Consider the following 19,525-nt stretch of genomic DNA (forward strand, 5'->3'; position numbering starts at 1 on the left):
TCATTGTCTGTATGAAACTTTATTTTGTACAGTAACTCCTTACTTAATGTTGTAGTTATGTTCCTGAAAAATGTGACTTTAAGCTAAATGATGTTAAGTGAATCCAATTTCCACTTAAGAATTAATCTAAATGAGGGAGTTAAGGTCCAGTGAAATTTTTTTCACCATATATATATATATATATATATATATATATATGTGTATGTGTGTGTGTGTGTATATATATATGTATGTATGTATGTATTTATACACACACACACTGTATAAGTTTTAAACAAACAATTTAATATTGGTACACAGTGATGATGATTGTGAAGCTTGGTTGAGGTGAAGAAGTCAAAGGGTGGGATATTTCCCTTACTGCTAAATGATGAACTAGCAATTGGCTGAGCCCTCAAGGGTTAACTCTCTCACTCTACAAGGCAGCAGGAATGGAGGGAGGGGTGACATCACAGGCAGAGACACACACCAAGAGATATGGGCATTTCCCCGTTAAGTACACTGTCTTGTTAATTAGATCAGCTTGCTGAGACCGCAGCTGCTGCAAGCTCCCTCTGTCCTGAGCCCTGGTGTGTCCTCCCTGCTCTATGGAAGATGGGGTAAGTGGGGTGCAGGAACAGGGGGGAGGGAGACACCCTGACATTAGCCCCCCTCTTCCTTCCCTCGCCCCTGCACAGCAAGCAGGAGTCTCGGGGAGCAGCTCCAAGGCAGAGGGCAGGTGCACATGGCAGTGGGGGGAGGGATAGCTGCAATTGCTATCCTGCTGGGCAGTTTAGGGGAGCAGGGAGTGATAGGGGCTACTGGTCCACCCTGGTTCCAAGCGCCCACCAGCTAGCTGCAATGGGCTGCTCTTCCTGCAAGCAGTAGACAAAGCAGGCAGTTGCCAAACAACTTTAGAAGGGAGTGTTGTGCAATGAAACAACGTAAACCAGGATGACTTTAAGTGAGGAGTTACTGTACTGACTTCGCTATGTAGCCTGTTATAAAACTAGGCTGAGTTGATGTATCCCCTGAAAGACCTCTGCATACCCCCAGGGGTATGTGTACCTCTGGTTGAGAACCATTGCTCTAGTTCAACTACAAGTTATTAGGCTCAAATATCTAGCAGAGAATAATCCTTTCCGCTGCAGGATTTCCTGGGTGAAATTCTCTGGCCTATGTTATGCAGGAAATCAGACTAGATGATCATAGTTATCCCTTCTTGTCAAGGTTTCTTTCCCCACTCTGAACTTATGGGTACAAATGTGGGGACCTGCGTGGACACTTCTAAGCTTAATTACTAGCTTAGATCTGGTAACACTGCCACCACCCAGAATTCCAGTGTCTGGAGCACTCTCTCTTCCCCCAAAACTTCGTCCCCTCCCTGGGTTGCCTTGAGGGACTTCACCAATTCCCTGGTGAACACAGGTCTAAACCCCTTGGATCTTAAAACAAGGAGAAATTTACCATCCCCATCCTTTTCCCCCACCAATCCCTGGTGAGTCCAGATCCAATCCCCTTGGATCTTAAAACAAGGAAAAAATCAATCAGGTTCTTAAAAAGAAAGCTTTTAATTAAAGAAAGAAAAGGTAAAAATTATCTCTGTGAAATCAGGATGGAAAATGCTTTACAGGGTAATCAGATTCCTATAGACCAGAGGAGCCCGCCTAGCCTTAAGTTCAAAATTACTGCAAACAGAGGTAAAATCCTTCCAGCAAAAAGAAACATTTACAAGTTGAGAAAACAAACATAAGACTAACACGCCTTGCCTGACTAATTACTTACAAGTTTGAAACATGAGAGACTGATTCAGAAAGATTTGGAGAGCCTGGATGTACGTCTGGTCCCTCTTAGTCTCAAGCGAACAACAACAACACAAAGAGCACAAACAAAAGACTTCCCTCCACCAAGATTTGAAAGTATCTTGTTCCCCTATTGGTCTTCTGGTCAGGTGTCGGCCAGGTTTACTGAGCTTCTTAACCCTTCACAGGTAAAAAAGACATTAATCCTAACTATCTGTTTATGACACTTCTGATGCTGAAATCTGAGTCTTGCACCAGTTGTACCTGAGAATACCCTGCGGCCAGTGATAGGGATGGATAGCCTGAGAACCTCTTTCAGTGAGACTTTCTTCTTAAATGTGCTTTTTTGCCATTCCCTAGCAGACCTCGTCTTCTCAGAACTTTGGCAACCTGCTTCAAATGGTCTATCAGGAGCCTTCTCGGTGGTCCTATACGTTCCAGACATACTCCTGCATGAGTCGACTTAAGGCCCAGCTGGAGCCCCTTTCAGAGAAGCTGTTGAAGACCCGGGATCCAGTGCAGATTTTTGAGAGATCTGTATACAGTGATAGGTACAGTGCTAAAAATCTCCAACTGCTTCAGCTAAACTACAGTGCTTTCTGTTAGTCAGTATGTGCTGAGAAACATGGCAATGCCATTTAAGATACCATGCCTCTTTTATGGCACTTGGCCACACAATAAATACTGTTTGTTTTCTAGAGGTGGGTTTCTGACACACACCCCTTTTAACATCAACAAACTGATCAGAGAATCCTTACAACTATGTAAATAGGCACTTTTCTGACCCCTTTCACCACTGTATCACAAACATTTCTTATTGTAATACTCTCTACATCACAGAGGTATTACGTGTGTTTTACAGATGGGGAAACTGAGGCACAGAGCCTCAGAGCCTGATTCATTGCTGTTCTGCACCTTGTGTTACTTACAACAATATAAAATAAATGTAAAATGCCATCAGAACAGAGGGGTAGAATTTCATGCTTGCCGTGCCCCAGTGTAAATGACTGCATAAAGTGCAGGGAGTTGGTGAACCAAACCCAAGGTTGCACAGGAGGTATGTGACAGAGGCGGGAATTGAATCCAGGTCTCCTGAGTCCCATTCAAGTGCCTTAACAAAAGATCATCCTTCCATAAACTGCCCCAGATTATGTGTCTTTTGGCACCTACAGGAGCAGCAGAAAACTGTGGATTAATGATTGAATTCTAGGTCCCTGTGATGTGTTCAAGCATCGCAGAAATCAAACACACATTCAGGGTGTATTCTGGACTAGTGATAAGATGATAATGCAATCCATCTGGCACTTGAATGGCCAAAAGTCCTACTGTCAACATAAACTTGAAACTGATGTTTAAAAAAGAAAATCACATATGTTGTTAATAATAGGTCCAGTGGTAATTGGTGTCCCATAAATACCTAAGAGAGGGAACACAAGAAGTAGTTGGATTTTCAGATTCAAATTTTTTTTCATTATTTTTCTTGCTTCCAATTTACAACGCACTCGACTCAAGGAATGAAAGTAGCCTGGTCAGTTTCACTCTTAGGTATACATGGAACTCTGCCTTAAAGGATCATTCAGGTGAGCAATAAAATGGTTGCTTGATTCATTTAGGTTAAAAAGGTCAAACAAAATTATCTTGCTGATACCTCAAGGATCATAGGTTCATGTAATATGCACATGATATTTATGAATATTTCACATGATTTTAATTGGAGCAGTTCATACATGTTCACACTGCTTTCATTTACTCTGATGTAAATTTGGAAATAACTCCATTGTAGTTACCAGTGCAACTAAGCAGACTTTGTCCCACATGAAGCAACCGAACCGACTGCCACCGTTTTCAGCAGTCCATTTCTAAAGGACAAGTGAAAACTTTAGCCAATAAGCTAAGCCATGGCTACACTGGCGCTTTACAGCGCTGCAACGTTCTTGCTCAGGGGTATGAAAAAAACACCCCCCTGAGCGCTGCAAGATACAGCGCTGTAAAGTGTCAATGTAAACAGTGCCGCAGCGCTGGGAGCGCGGCTCCCAGCGCTGCAAGCTAAACCCCATGAGGATGTGGAGTATATGCAGCGCTGGGAGAGCTCTCTCCCAGCGCTGGCGCTGCGGCTACACTCATACTTCAAGCCGTGGCAGCGCTTTGAAGTTTCGAGTGTAGCCATACCCTAAATGTCCTTGAGTTCCAAGGACTAGTTAAAGCTGATCTGTGGTGTTTGTCATGCTGTTCTCAGTTTCATTTCCTGATTCTCTTGCATTAACTTGATGCTGTTGTGGTTGGTTTTCCAGCACAGCAGAAGAATGTTAATTAAAACAGTTAATTTAAAGGTTTATATAAAATTCATTTAAATGTTTCCATTCCTATTATTTCAAAGAAACAATCTTTAGAACCTAGTTGAATATATATTTTGAGTTGCTAATTGCCACTTATGTTGCAGACCAAAAAGAACCATCCTCACTCATTTAATTAAAGTTTCATGTGTATACTAGAAGGAGCTTATTTTGTAGCTCCTGTCAATTAATGGGACTTGCAGTGTTTAAACTGATGTTGACTTGAAAAATGGGAATTACAAGATTTTCTGTCTGCCCAGTTGTATGAAGTGAAGCATGAGGCATATTGGAAGTGCTTGTTTTCCAAAGAGGTGTCTCCTATGATGTAATGACTTCTAGGCTATTCAGAATATGTTGGCACTAGATCTGGCTAAAGGGTCACTTTTTCCAGATGCCTTGGTGAAGCGGATTGGAGGTGAGATAATAAACTATATTTATGCATTTGCTGAAAGTGAGGGAAGTGTGAACATTACATAAGAGTAGCATAAACAGTGTGTTGATGCAAATGCTTTGGGTTGAGACTTGTGAAAGAGGGAAGTAATTCATGGTGTGTGGAAAAATATAACCCCTGATTATAATTCACTATTTAAAAAAAAAATAGTAGCTGGCTGTTTTAGTAGCATCTCATAGATTCATAGATTCTAGGGTCAGAAGGGACCAATGTGATCATCTAGTCCGACCCCCTGCACAAAGCAGGCCACAGAACCCTACCCATCCACTTCTATAACAAACCCCTAACCTATGCCTGAGTTATTGAAGTCTTCAAATTGTGGTCTGAAGACCTCAATCTGCAGAGAATCCACCAGCAAGTGACCCATGCCCCACGCTGCAGGGGAAGGTGAAAAACCTCCATGGCCTCTGCCAATCTGCCCTGGAGGAAAATTCCTTCCCGGCCCCAAATATGGCGATCAGCTAAACCCTGAGCACGTGGGCAAGACTCACCAGCCAGCACTCAGGAAAGAATTCTCTGCAGTAACTCAGATCCCATCCCATCCAACATCCCATCACCAACCACTGGGCATACTTATGTGGCGATAATCAAAGATCAATTGCCAAAATTAGGCTCTCCCATCATACCATCCCGTCCATAAACTTATCAAGCTTAATCTTAAAGCCAGATATGTCTTTTGCCCCCACTACTCCCCTTGGAAGGCTGTTCCAGAACTTCACTCCTCTAATGGTTAGAAACCTTCATCTAATTTCAAGTCTAAACTTCCTAGTGTCCAGTTTATACCCGTTCTTGTGTCTACATTGGTACTAAGCTTAAATAATTCCTCTCCCTCCCTAATATGAATCCCTCTGATATATTTGTAAAGAGCAAGCATATCCCCCCTCAGTCTTCTTTTGGCTAGATTAAACAAGCCAAGCTCTTTGAGTTTCCTTTCATATGACAGGTTTTCCATTCCTCGGATCATCCTAGTAGCCCGTCTCTGAACCTGTTCCAGTTTGAATTCATCCTTCTTAAACATGGGAGACCAGAACTGCACACAGCATTCCAGGTGGGGTCTCACCAGCACCTTATATAACTGTACTAACACCTCCTTATCTTTGCTGGAAATACCTCGCCTAATGCATCCTAAAACCGCATTAGCTTTTTTAATGGCCATATCACATTGGCGGCTCATAGTCATCCTATTATCTACCAATACCCCAAGGTCCTTCTCCTCAGGGCCGTCCTTAGGCATAGGCAACATAGGCAGCTGCGTAGGGCACCTGAAAATTTGGGGCACCACTGGGTCTTAGTGTCCACCCTCTTGTTTTCCTATCCCTGTTCTGACCCTTCCTGCAGGCTCCCACAGATGACTGCTCTAGCCTGGTGAGTCTTCCTTGGGAGGGAATCTAATAGTTAAAAGTGAAAAAACCTCCAGCCTGCCAGACCTATTAGCACAACATTGAAACTGTTAAAGAGACATTCAAGGGGTAATAAAGCCATTTAACAGGGATTTGCCAACCCCAAGGCACTGTTAGTCTGTATCAGCAAAAACAAGGACGAGTCCTTGTGTCACCTCAAAGACTAACAAATTATTTGGGCATAAGCTTTTGTGGACTAGAACCCATTTCATCAGATGTCCACGAAAGCTTATGCCCAAATAAATTTTTATACTGTCAGTTTCTGACTTTACTGACAAAAACAGTTGTGCATTAATGTAATATTTACACAGAACATGTCAGTCTACAGGACCTTAGTTTAAAATTTGCTTTAAAAATATTTCATTAGTGAGCTGGTGAAGATTATAAAATCACATTTCTAAAAAATGCTTGCATAGGCTTTTAGATGCACAATCATCTTTAGCCTTAAATGTGTGGATCTTCACACATAGTTTTTTAAATAAATCCTTCAAAAGACCTCCCTTATCTAAAATACACATTTTAATTACTATAGTTAAAAAAAAAAAAAGTGCTTCCAAGTCTTCCTGTCCTTTCTGTCCATCCCTTCACCACCTCTCTCCCCACTCCCCACTGAAGAGAGCCCTTAAAGGGACAACAGTCCTTCCCTTCCAGATAGCTGGACAAAGAGTTCCCTTTCTTTACTTCTGACTATCCGACAAACTAGTTTTAAAAGAACCCTCCAGCAAAATCAGTACCTTAGTAAGACAAAATCCTTGTTATACCTAAAATCTTTGGAAACATATTTTTTTAACGTTGGTGAAATTTCATAACCATGTCTCTTGTTATGGAGATCATACAAAGTAAATTACAGTTCCCTTTTTCTAAAAGCAATGAACATTGTTATGAACACACTCTCTGATTAATTTAAAAGAATGTCTTTGTTTCAGTGAGTTAAATATGTAGTAATCTGGAATGCTGGCTTAAGATTTGAGTACATTTAAAATATAAATTCAACTTAGAAATACTGATGAAGAAAATGTAGAACAGAGAAGAGCTGCATCATGTATTCCATTATATGTTATGTTGTATTCAGCAGGACAGCGACTCACCCTTACTATGAAGTTTTTGCAAATAAATCTCTGACAAACTTCCGGGCATATCAAAAAACCTGTGACTGACATGTTTTATTCCCAAATTTTAGTGCTTTTTATTAGGTACTTTCTTCATTTCCATTCTGAATGAGGGAGAGTGCATGGAAGTCTCTACGGGGAACTGTGACTCTCCGCCATCATGAGGCAGGCTGGACATCTCATTATCCTTTGCTGTCAAGTCCCTCCTCCCCCTCCCCCACCAGGCTGTGAGCTTGGGCTGCCATCCGGCATAGGGCCACCAGTTTAATAATATTGCGTAGGGCCCCATAAATCCTAAGGACGGCCCTGCTTCTCCTCCTCTGTTGCTTCCAACTGATGCGTCCCCAATCTATATCTAAAGTTCTTATTATTAATCCCTAAGTGCATGACCTTGCACTTTTCACTATTAAATTTCATCCTATTACTATTACTCCAGTTTACAAGGTCGTCCAGATCTTCCTGTATGATATCCCGGTCCTTCTCCATGTTAGCAATACCCCCCATCTTCGTGTCATCCGCGAACTTTATTAGCACATTCCCGCTTTTTGTGCCAAGGTCGGTAATAAAAAGGTTAAATAAGATTGGTCCCAGAACCGATCCTTGAGGAACTCCACTAGTAACCTCCTTCCAGCCTGACAGTTCACCCTTCAGTATGACCCGTTGTAGTCTCCCCTTTAACCAGTTCCTTATCCACCTTTCAATTCTCATATTAATCCCCATCTTTTCCAATTTGACTAATAATTCTGCATGTGGAACCGTGTCAAATGCCTTACTGAAATTGAGGTAAATTAGGTCTACCGCATTTCCTTTGTCTAAATAGTCTGTCTCCTTCTCAAAGAAGGAGATAAGGTTGGTTTGGCACGATCTACCTTTAGTAAAACCATGTTGTACTTTGTCCCAATTACCATTGACCTCAATGTCCTTAACTACTTTCTCCTTCAAAATTTTTTCCAAGACCTTACATACTACAGATGTCAAACTAACAGGCCTATAGTTACTCGGATCGCTCTTTCTCCCTTTCTTAAAGATAGGAACTACGTTAGCAATTCTCTAGTCATACGGTACAACCTCTGAGTTTACTGATTCATTAAAAATTCTAGCTAACGGGCTTGCAATTTCATCTCTCTAATTCAAACCAACGTTTCAGCAAAGAGTCCTGCAGTAGAGGGTTTTCAGTGAGACCACTCCGAAGACTCCACCAAAATTTGTCAATCTTGAGGCCATGCTCCAAGACCCATTTCTAAAGCTTTTGCCTGCAGGCAGTGCGGGAGGGAGTTAACACCTTTTGCATTTTGGGGATTAAGCTCTTCTAGAAGGGGAAAGGTAATGTATGATACCAATCATGCACTGCAGTCTGGGAAACCTATTTTCACTTAAATGTGTTGGAATTAAATGTCTGAAGGGATTGGGAATGAGTTAATTGAGCTTTTCAACTTTAAGGCGCTGTTTCAAATCGTGCTTAGGTCAGTAGTGACCAAAAATTGTTACTGCCTTATGTCATGCTCAGTTGGTGGTCTGTGTGAAATGAGTTGGTGAATCTCTGCCTTGTTCCAGCTGGGGTGGGGATGGAGGGCCTCACACCACACCACCAACAGGCTTGGTACTATCTGACTTCTTCATTGCTGGTGGTCTCAGCAGACAGGTAAAAGACTTAATGGTCCAATGAGACACAATTCCCTTCCCAACCCTAGAGAAGATCAGTTGTATTAATTTAGGTGGAGTACATATAGGCCAAAGGTGTTAACATAACCCAGCCACCATCCAAAACTAAACAGTCTTAAACAAGGTTTGGTATACAGAGACCTCAGCCTGCTTAGCACCATGGCCCACTATTAAAAATCCAGAAAAGAAGGAAAAACCGTAAAAGCATTTGAAATGTAAAGCATTAAATAAGGCTTTAATTTAGCAACATTTCTTGTTTCCTTTCGCTTTTGCTAGAGAGAGGTTTAAAAGGAAAAGCCCTTTGTTTGATAGTCTCTTAGGCTATGTCTACACTACAGACCTTACAGTGGCATAGCTGGGGAGGGATAGCTCAGTGGGGGAAGGGCTAGAGTGGTTTGAGCATTGGCCTGCTAAACCCATGGTTATGAGTTCAATCCTTGAGGGGGCCACTTAGGGATCTGGGGCAAAATCAGTACTTGGTCCTGATAGTGAAGGCAGGGGGATTCAATGACCTTTCAGAGTCCCTTCCAGCTCTATGAGATGGGTATATCTCCATATATTTTTTATTTTTATTTTTTTGTACCGCTGCTGCTCCGCCACTCTACAGTCTCCTGTGTAGCTGCTCTGTGCCAGAAGGAGAGAGCTCTCCTGCTGGCATAATTAAACCACTCCAAATGAGCAGCAGTAGCTATGTTGGCAGGAGAGTCTCTCTCACTGATATAGTGCTGTCCACACCAGCACTTCTGTCAGTGTAATTTATGTGAGTTAGAGGTGGGTTTTTTTCCTCCTACACTGACAAAAGTTTTGCTGACAAAAGTGCTAGTGTAGACAAAGCCTTAGATGGTATCCAAAATGGCAGTAACGCTTCTTTTTGGAGGAAAGAAAAGCTGGTTGATCTGGGCTAAAGCTTCTGTTTGTTGAAATCAGTTTTCGAAGAAAAGCTCTCTTGCTTCAGGTCTCTTAGGTGGTAATCACTCATCCCAGATTGTGTTTTGAATTCAGCTGGAGCTGACAGAGATGGTGATGTCATCTGGGTCCCTCCCTGTGGCCTGGTTTGGTCAGAACATCTGTCATGATTACAAAGGCCCAAGGTTGCAGGAAGTGGTAGTGATGGCAGCCCTGATGGAGAGCCTTGCTTCAGTAGCCTCCATTGGTTCTTTGAGTGTCCCCACCACACCCTCAAAATTCTCTTTTTGTAAGGACCCAACAAGGGAGTGATGTGTGGAATAGCCCGTTTCCTCATTTTGTCCACCAATTAGGCCTAATAGCTGACACACCAGTTTTGGTTCACTAACATCCAGCTCCACGTAATCTATTTTTCACAAGCATGATTTCAACAAGCCTTGAGAACTGTAGCAGTAGGCCATTTTTGTTTAGACTGTTTCAGTTTTTCTGTCTCCTTTTTGTGCCTTTTCCCATCAATATTTGTTTTATAGGTTATTGTGACATCACATGAACTGTCATTCACGTCTTACAATTAAATTCAGGACTATTATCACAATGGGCCCCTACAAGTCAGGTTCAAGGTGCATTGGCAGGGTAGTGCAAGAGGGAAGCTCCCCCTACCACTGTCCGCTCCATCCTTGTTCTGTAGGTAAACATGCCCTCATCATCCAGGGCTGACAGCCCAATCAACACAGCTACAGCTGCATTACCTAGACCAGAACTAAGACAATTAACGATAGAAAAACCCTCGAGTAACTGTTCTGCTATCCAATGTGACACTGTCTGAACAGCCCAACTTGTGTCTCTCTTCTCTGGGTACTGACATGTCTGTGTTAAATCTATGCTGTTGACATGACCTCTTGGAGCAGGGGCTGTCTTCCTATGTGTCTGTGCAGTGCCTGATGCATTATGGATCTTACCACAGTTAAAATGCACTTTCTCATTCTAGAACTGCAGGGACTTTGTTTAGGCAGGTTTAATCTACTTGCTGTTCTCTTTTGTCCTTCCTTCCCTAGGTACATCTTTGCTAAGAATCTCTTTGAGCTTGGCCACCTCACTGAGATTGAATGGACCATTTACCAGGACTTGCACACCTTCCTCCTACAAGAGTTTGGGGATCGAACTGCTCTGCATGGCTTTCTGTATCTCCAGGCAACTCCAGAGGTAACTGAGACCATGACTGGGAACTAACTAAAATAATCTCTAGTGGCTGCATTGAAGGTTGGCCTTGCTTTCCTTGAGAGGCAAAGGAACTCTGGACTATATCTGATCAGAAACAGACTGGGACTCAAGAGGTCTGGGTTTAACTCCCAGCCTTGCTATGTAATTTGGGTCAAGTCAATTAATCCCTGTGCCTCAGTTCCCAATCTGTATGATGATGATAGCCCAGCAATTAATGTGGGGAGGGGTCTCTGAAAGGTTCCAGAAATGTGAGAGGGTAAAAACCAATACACCTAAGGACTTGTCTGCACTAGAGATTCCTGTGATAGCCATCTTATTTACCTGTCCTAGTATAATTCTGGCACATCCCTCTGTAAAGAACCTTCTGACTGCTCTGAGCTTTTGATGTAAGGGTCTTGAGACAGTTTGCAGTTGAGGTTAGTCACTAGTTGTATTATGGTAGCTCCTGGAAGCCCTGACCAAGATTGAGGCCCCAGTATTCAAGGCACTGTATGTATACATACTGAGAGACAGTGCAAGTTCTTCAGGAAAGGGACTAAGCAGACAGAACAAAGGGAGGGAGGGATGGGAAACCAAGGCACAAAGAATCCAGTTACTTGGCTGAGCTTACTCAGCAGCAGAATCAGGAATAGAACCCAAATCTCTTAAATGCTAATCCAGCGCTCTGTGAGCTGGACCACGTTGCCTATCCAGTGAGGGCCATTTTCTTCTAAGAACTTATTCTGTAACCCAGAGGGGAAATCAGTTCCCTCGGTTATGCAGTGCTCACTATGCAGCCTTAGTTCCAAACAGCTACTCCTTGCTCTTGTTTTTTAAAGGCTTAGCCCCAGTATATGGGAAACTACTTTGAGGGTTGGGGGAATATAGACTGCTTTTATGTATGGATGACTGCTCTCGGGGCTTCCTCTCTGTGCATCATGTTGGCTCTTCCTGATGATGGCTGGATTCAGCTTCTTCCAGAGTTGTATCTGTCAACACTGACACAAGTTGCTGCCCTTCTAGCATTGGGCGGGTGTGTGTGTAAACATTCCAAGTATGGGGCCCAGTTGTGCTTGTAGTGAAGTTAATGGAGTTTTGCCCCTGACTCCGGTGGATGAAAGGTCAAATCCTTACACACCCACTATATGTCTGGCCCTAGACAGGCATTGTGACTGGTCTGTTGTGTGAAGCCATTCCTACTTTGTGTGGCTGCATCCCTTTCCAGCTGCCTAATGCTGAATTTGAACTGCTGCTGTTGTCTGAAGTGCCCCATCCCCATTGGCCCTATCCAAATGTGGCTGAGTTTGCAAAGCAGACCTCATTGAGTCCTGTGGGGTAAATGATTGGGTCATGCTAATGGAGGAGCTGTCATTTCCTCCCTTCAGAAATGTCTGGAGCGGTTGCACCGAAGGGGGAGGCCTGAGGAGAAGGCGATCCAGCTGGAATATCTGGAGCAGCTTCACACTCAGCATGAAAACTGGCTAGTAAAGAAAACCACGGAGTAAGTGACAATAGAAATGGCTTCCAGATTCTCGGCCATGCAAGCCTGGCTCTTTAAATGGGTGAATAATATGTCTTCTGTTGTGCAAAGGTGCCTGTTTTAGTTTGTGGCTTAGCTCCCTACCACCATCCTGCCTGTATAATCTGGTACCTTTCCCAACCCTAGAGATCCCCTCCCTGATGCCTCCAGCTGTCCAGCACCTATCTTCATCCCTCGCTTAGTCCTCCCATTACCCAGCCAGCTTTCTGCCATCAATCTTAATGACACCGAACACAGTCTTCTAAGGACATTTCAGCAGGCTCATCCCTTTCAGCAGTAAGCTCCCCTTTGTTACTTGTGCTTCTCTCCATCACACCAAATGCTGTTGTTCCTTCCCAGAGACCACTCTAACCCAGCTACAGTCAGATAGTCAAGGGGCTGCTGTCTCTGGGGCTTCTCCACTGACTACTCATTCCATCACTCTTCCTACCACACAGCAGGATCACAGAAATGAAGTGACTTGCCCAAGGTATCACAGCCAAACAGTGATAGAACCCAAGGGTTCAAGGTTCCAGTCCTCTCCTCTATTAGGCATGTTCTCTTTCCAGATACCAATAGGGTATAACACAATTCAGAAGAGGGAGAAAGCTCATCTACCTCATGAAAATCTAAGGTGACCCCTTCCCTTCCATACTCTTACCTTGGGTTTTGCTTGTATAATGTGCTGGTAGTTTACTGAATCTTGGAATCCAAATAGGGTGTAGGTATCTTGCTCGTAAGCAAGTAGAGGGCTCTACTGTCTTAGGTGCTGACGCCAATGGGAGTGGAGGGTTCCAGGCATCTCTCAGCATCAAACCCTTTGCTTGGAAATCTTCTCTTTTGATGGGGCTGGAGGGAAGGGACTTGTTCAGTGCAGCTGGAGGAGTCTTTTTTTTTTTTTTTTTTTTTTTTTAACGATGATGAAATTCTATATGCAGCAGACATCTTTCTTATGATAAAATAAACTTATGTTGAAGCAGTGGTGTGACACACCTGTCCTGTGTCTGGGCATATTGTCTCTTACCTCTCCCCAGAGGTACACTAATAAGCCTATTGTTCAGTTCTCTTGTTGTTTTCTTCAGAGTCCACTTTGAAGCAGTGGTGTGACACACCTGTCCTGTGTCTGGGCATATTGTCTCTTACCTCTCCCCAGAGGTACACTAATAAGCCTATTGTTCAGTTCTCTTGTTGTTTTCTTCAGAGTCCACTTTGAAAACCTAAGGAATGCTCCAGTCTTTGTGCTTAATGTCAATCATGATTTTGAGGATGACCCAGCAGAACAAGAAGAGCTCATGAGGAAGGTAAGCAGTGTTGATACCAGCTCATTTTTGCTATTCATGTAAAATGCAGAATTAGATGTGTTGTGTGAGAATGAGGAATATTTTCTTTCTCTTTTGCATGTCTTTCTCCTTCTAATAGCCATCTGTTATGTACTGTCCTATCAGCTTGAACTGTTCCTGCAGCAATATCACCTTATTCTCTGATCCAATTTCATCCCATAAGCTAATCAGTCAGGCGAGGTCAGCAATTGGACAAGAGATCTCCAGGTGCTTTGTATGTATGCTAGCTACTGTCTCCAGCATCCTGGCTTGGTATTAAGAGATGCTGTGCTGCTAGAGGTGATGACTTATAGATAAGATGTAAAACTAAAGGCCTGATTGCTGTGAGATCTTCAGTGTCACACTTCTTGAAAGGCATAGTTTTCACCTCTTGGCCAAGTGCCATATCAGGTAATAACATGCTATCTGTGTAAATTCCCACTGAAGTTGCTGTTGGATACGATTTTCCAGTTTCCTTCCCTAAACCATAGCATTTTTGTAAGCTGTTAAACAACTGACGGGTTTCACCCCAGAAATACTGTAGGGATATTTAAAGGTTTATATTAAACATGGTTTATGTGAGAAATGATTTATTGATTTATTGTTAATTAATACTTTAGAACTTAAGGTTTACACTTTAGAACTTAAGGTTTATGTTAGAAGTAAAATTGGAATGATTTATTGATTTATTATTAAGTGATACTTTATAACTTAAGGTTTATGTTAGAAGTAAATTTGTAGTGATTTATTGTTAGAAATAGCTGTGTCTTTGTGAAGCCAAAGAGATACTTTGTATAAAACTTGTTAAATGTCAATAGACTCTAAGCACCTGTTCTCTAAGTGAAACTTTGTAGTGCAAAATTGGTCAATTGATTCAGCGCGCAAGCCGTCAATTGACCCTATGCCTCAGGCAAAACTGTATAATTACTACAAATAGAGACCCCCACCTCTGTAAATTCATTTTTATCTAAAGATCAAGAGTGTATGTGAATGAGTGCCTAGTTTAAATGATGAATGAATGGTTAGGGAGTTACCAGCCTGAAAAATTCAGTGTCGGCGGAAGAAGGTGTCAAGTGGAATCAACCAGATGACCCCCGGAGGGCGAACTGGAATCCACCCCAAGCACCTAACAAACATCTGACAGAATGGAGCCAGCTACCTGCTGATTGATCTAGCAACAGCAGAATGAAACAACTCCCATGACATAGGGAAAAATCCCTATAAAACTGGACTCTGAAGACTGAGAACTTTGAGTCTATGGTTCTGCTGCCAGCCTCCAGGAGTATCAGGTGCACCTGACCCGGACTCGGCTCCACTCTTGTGTAAAGGGTACCTGGCCAGTATTCTGTCACAAGCAACTTTAGGAGATATATATATATATATATATATATATATATATATATATATATATATATATATTAAGTAATCATAGGAATAAGTAGCCAAACAACATTGTTTGCTGTTACCTTTTATTTTATTATGGTATTAACAATAAATGTGACATATGTCTTATCCCCTTTAATAAGATCCTGCTGGTTTTTACTGGTCTAGTATAATTGGTATAACAGTACTGTATTTCAGTACTGGAGAAAAATGATCCCTCTGAATAGTTTTTAAAACTATAGCTCCTCTCATCCTTGAGGAGCCTGAATAAATAGAGGATGACAATATTACTTCTCTGATCAGTGAGAATACACTGTGAATTCTGCCAGGAAGTCCATAGTGGAGGTTTGTTTGTTTAAGAGCAGGATAATGTTTGTCCATTTTTATTATTACTACTTGTATTGTGATAGGTACCTAGGAGCTACAGTCATGGACCAGGAATCCATTGCGTGAGGCACGGTGCAAACACAGAAGATAGTATTATTCTTCCTTTTGTGGAGTTGTATTGATGTGGTGGCTGGCTTGCTAAAGGGGAAACGCTGGTATTTTCCCAGGGAATACATTGGTGGGATTGTATTCTACTAATATTGTGTGTGTAATGCATTCATGTAGATATGAGTCTAATAAACGAGTTACGTTTCACAGACTTATTAAATATGAGTACATTGCAGTGTTACTGCCTGTCCTCTAAAATGTATGTGAAAAAATGTATGCTTGATTGTAATCTTCGTATGTGTTTGTACAGCGCCTGCCACAATGGGGGGCCTTGACCTTGATGGTGAACTTTGAGGACTACTGCAATGAAAATAGTGATATCTTCTTCATTGACCCCTCCAGGTCAAAAGTTTTAAGACCTGCTAAAGCTTGTTGCTCTATCAGTGTTCCTAAGAAAATGTCTAACTGTGAAGTCCTTGTGATAACTCCTTAGCAAATAGATTGTTTTGAATGAAATGTAGAACTACTTAGGTTTTTGTTGCATGCTTTTTGTGCAGTCTGATAAATTTCACTTTTATAAAAGGTGCTCTCTTTCCCTCACAGGTAAAGGCTTTTATAAAGACTCTGTGATCTGAAGCTTTGCCATCTCCCTCCACTACCAACCCAGAATTTCTTATTTATTTGCGACCAGTTGGACCTGATAATGCTGCTTGCCATTAAAGGGTCAAACAAAATAATCAGCAAATCTGTGTGTCAAACTTGGAAGGCCAAAAATGTAACTGAGGTATTTTAGTGAATTACACTTGAATTCTGTGTTTTTCTTCCAAACCAAATGTTACTTTTCCAGGAGAAAAGATGTACAGTCACCCATGAGCAACCCTATAGTAACACACCCATGGGCATCTTATGGAAAGAAGAAGATTAAGAACCTCCAGAAAATTAATTTTCTGATGTTCCAAAGGGTGTTATGATCAGTGGGGGAAAGAAGTGATTTTAGACGTTATGAAAATGCCTTCTACTTATGCCATAGCTTAAGTATTTCAGCCTTGCTTTCCTTTCATTGCTGAAGGTGATCTGCAGAAACCTTCTATTCCATTACATGCTGAATGCACCCAATGAGGGTATTGTAAAGAATTATAGGAACCAATGGTCCCGATTCCCCACTGCTCTGCACCCGTGCAAAGTGAATGTAATATGCTGCCAAATCAGTGTCAGCATTTCACACTCATTTAGCACAAGTGTAAGTGGTACGTTGAAGTCAGTGGAGAATAAGACCCAACATAGCCATTTTTGGCACTTCTAATCCACTCATTGCAGTAGAAGGCAGTCTTATTTAATATTAAGCCAGCTTCTCTTATTAAGTTTGCAACTTACTTGGTGTATTTTCTATATCTTGGGCTTAATGATGAATTACCCTAGTATCATCTCATCAGCCAGACAGCTGCTGGAGCCCTCGCGGAAGGAAAAGAGAAATGGCATACCATATATTGTCTGAAAATATTTTAATATTTCACATTTTAAAGTAAGCCTAATGATTTAGAATAGGGGACTGGAAGTCAGGATCACTTGGCTTCTGTTACCACCCCCACCACTGACTTGCTCTGTTACTTCATGCAAGTCATTTAGCCTCTTCAGCGTTTATGACATCCTCAGATGAAAGGCATTTATACATATAATATGCAACACAGATCCTGTTCTTAAAATACCTTGCAAAATGATAGCTGTTTGACAAGCTGCTTTTACCTTACCACTCAACCTGGCACGTTGGATGGGCCGACACTAGTGCAGTCCACCCTGGGATGTAATCTGGACACTGCAGAAGCTAAGAAGGGGAGAAGAAAGAAAGATATGAATTTCAGTGGAAGTTGGCTGCCTGCTTCCCTTATTTTCCTTTTGAAAATCTGATCTGAAATGCAACGAGGTCAGCAGTGCACAAATTTGGCTTTGTCCATCTAGCTCCCACTTATCTTTCCTTGCTGAAACATACCTGAATGGATTTGTTAGAAGGTGCAGCATGTCCCTCTAAGACCATAAAGCCTCATAAGACTAATAAGTCTTCAGTAAACATGAAGAGACAAAGGAGGAGCAGGAATGATCTTAAGACAGGCAGTTTTGAAATACCAGAGAGAAATATGGCCTTGTTAAGACAGTAGCAAAGATCTTTCCAACTGTGTGTGTGCTGAGATGCCCTTCGTAATCAAGCTCTTGTGGGGCCATTGTGTATTGCATGAAATCCTGGTCCCACTGAAGTCAATTGTAAGACTCCTGCTGTCTTCAGTAGGGTCAGGAGTTTACCTGTTTGGTGAATCAGAGGGAATTTTGTGAAATGATTGTCTGGTCACTTTTAAGGTGTAGACCTACACGTTACTGTTAGGTTACATTGCAACACTCAGCAGTTCCTATGACCAAGAAGGACTAAAATCAAGCAAATCTGTATACGTAGTTTAGTTTTAGACCTGTTTAGTCTAAAGATAAATAGTAAACTGTACAAACTTATCTAGATATCACCTTGTGCTCCAAGGGGAACATAAATACATGTGTCTAGATGTCTGCAGGGTGAATATTTGAGGAACAGCCACCTCATAATGTAAATTTGGTGGACTGGTTAAATTCTGAAGGAAAATTCTGGGTATTTATTTAGCTTGTGTTAAATTAAAAAGTATATTACTTTTCAGCTGTCTTGTCCATGTTTTGGCTGTCCAGCAGTGAAAGGAGCTTGTGGTGGTAAATTGCATCAGTCATGCAAATCAGTGTTGGGAACGACTAGTGACTATTGGCAGGATTGTCTTGTGGCTAAGGAAGTGGACTGGGAGACCTGGGTCAGACCCACTGTCTGATTTTTTTGGGCCAGTCACTTAGAGTTAGCTATTCAGAAGTGCCCAGCACACTGGGTGCTGAGCTCATTAAACAAGTCATCTATCGTCTTTCCCTTTGCTTCTGTAGTGGGTGCTGGCCTCTGCAACTCCCAGTTGGCTTCCCATCAGGCCATCAGTGCCTGTTACAGTCTGAAGTGGGACACTAGATGGCGCCTGACCTCCAAGCTCCTGTTTCCTGATTCAATTTATTTATTTTAAACTGTGCTCTAAATTGCTTATTTGCTAGGAATAATAAAAAGCATGGATACTCAGAGGTACTTGCAAGGGCTGTAAAACAAATGAGGTTTGGTTTTTTTTATGCATGGCGAGGTCGTAGCAAATAGGGAAACACAGAAGCCAGTGTTCCCAGGGTGGGCAATTTTCAGACTTGCTTTTAGATAACCATAGCTGAGTATTACCCCTAATGTATATTCTTAATCAGTTACTTAGTAATAGAAATTCTGGATCAAAAAATCACCTGCCAAGAAAGCTGTCTCTTGTCTCCCGTGTGGTTTTAGATCTCAGCTGTGCTGCTGCTATTATCAGAAAGCAGAACATAAGTTTGCATTTTGTAATTTCAACACAACATAGTTCTTTTGTTCTAACAGATTTTCTTCTCTTCCCTAGTTACACAGTCACCTTCTTTCTGTAGAGTATGGTTAATTAAATGCCCTTTCCTAGGGAAAGATGGGCATACATCTTGCTGTATTTCTTAATCCCTGAAAGCAACCTTTCTTATCATACTTTGCATTTTCATAGCACTCTTCAGCCCTGGATCTCAGTGGTCTACAATCCCCATATTACAGATGAGGAAACTGAGGTACGGGGAGGTGAAATGACTAGCTGAAGGTACCCCAGTGAGTCAATGGCAGAGTGGCATATAGGAACCTAGGTATCCTGACTCTGTCTTCTAACCATTTTGTGAACAGACTGCTTAGTATTTATATCTAACTTACTGCACCCTCTGTGGTACTGATCAGGCTAATTCTGGTGACCGCTCTGTAAGGGGATATTACAGTTATCAAATACTTACACTCCCTGGAACTGCAAGTTGGAATCTGAACAGAATCAACTCAACCTTTCCGAGGAAGATAAACTGAGATCTGTGCAACTTGTGGTGTTTAAAGGAAACCTTTGAAAACTGTGGTTCTGCTCTGACAGAGCCCATTACA

At 42.0% G+C, this 19,525-nt stretch overlaps 1 protein-coding gene across 8 annotated transcripts in view; it reads left to right on the forward strand.

The window, feature by feature from the left end:
- Positions 1 to 19,525, forward strand: part of DGUOK (deoxyguanosine kinase) — a 33,394-nt gene that overhangs the window by 9,491 nt on the left and 4,378 nt on the right. For 2 of the 8 annotated variants that reach the window (XM_050940238.1, XM_050940239.1), the window contains exons 3-7: positions 2,145 to 2,332; positions 10,698 to 10,845; positions 12,228 to 12,343; positions 13,563 to 13,662; positions 13,781 to 14,312. In XM_050940238.1, the coding sequence (XP_050796195.1) occupies positions 2,145 to 2,332; positions 10,698 to 10,845; positions 12,228 to 12,343; positions 13,563 to 13,662; positions 13,781 to 13,960 (732 nt within the window). In that variant the 3' untranslated portion in view covers positions 13,961 to 14,312. The other 6 variants (XM_050940236.1, XM_050940240.1, XM_050940234.1 and 3 more) reach the window with 6 other exon arrangements.

The sequence above is a fragment of the Gopherus flavomarginatus genome, chromosome 2 (assembly GCF_025201925.1).
Source record: "Gopherus flavomarginatus isolate rGopFla2 chromosome 2, rGopFla2.mat.asm, whole genome shotgun sequence".
NCBI lineage: Eukaryota > Metazoa > Chordata > Testudines > Testudinidae > Gopherus > Gopherus flavomarginatus.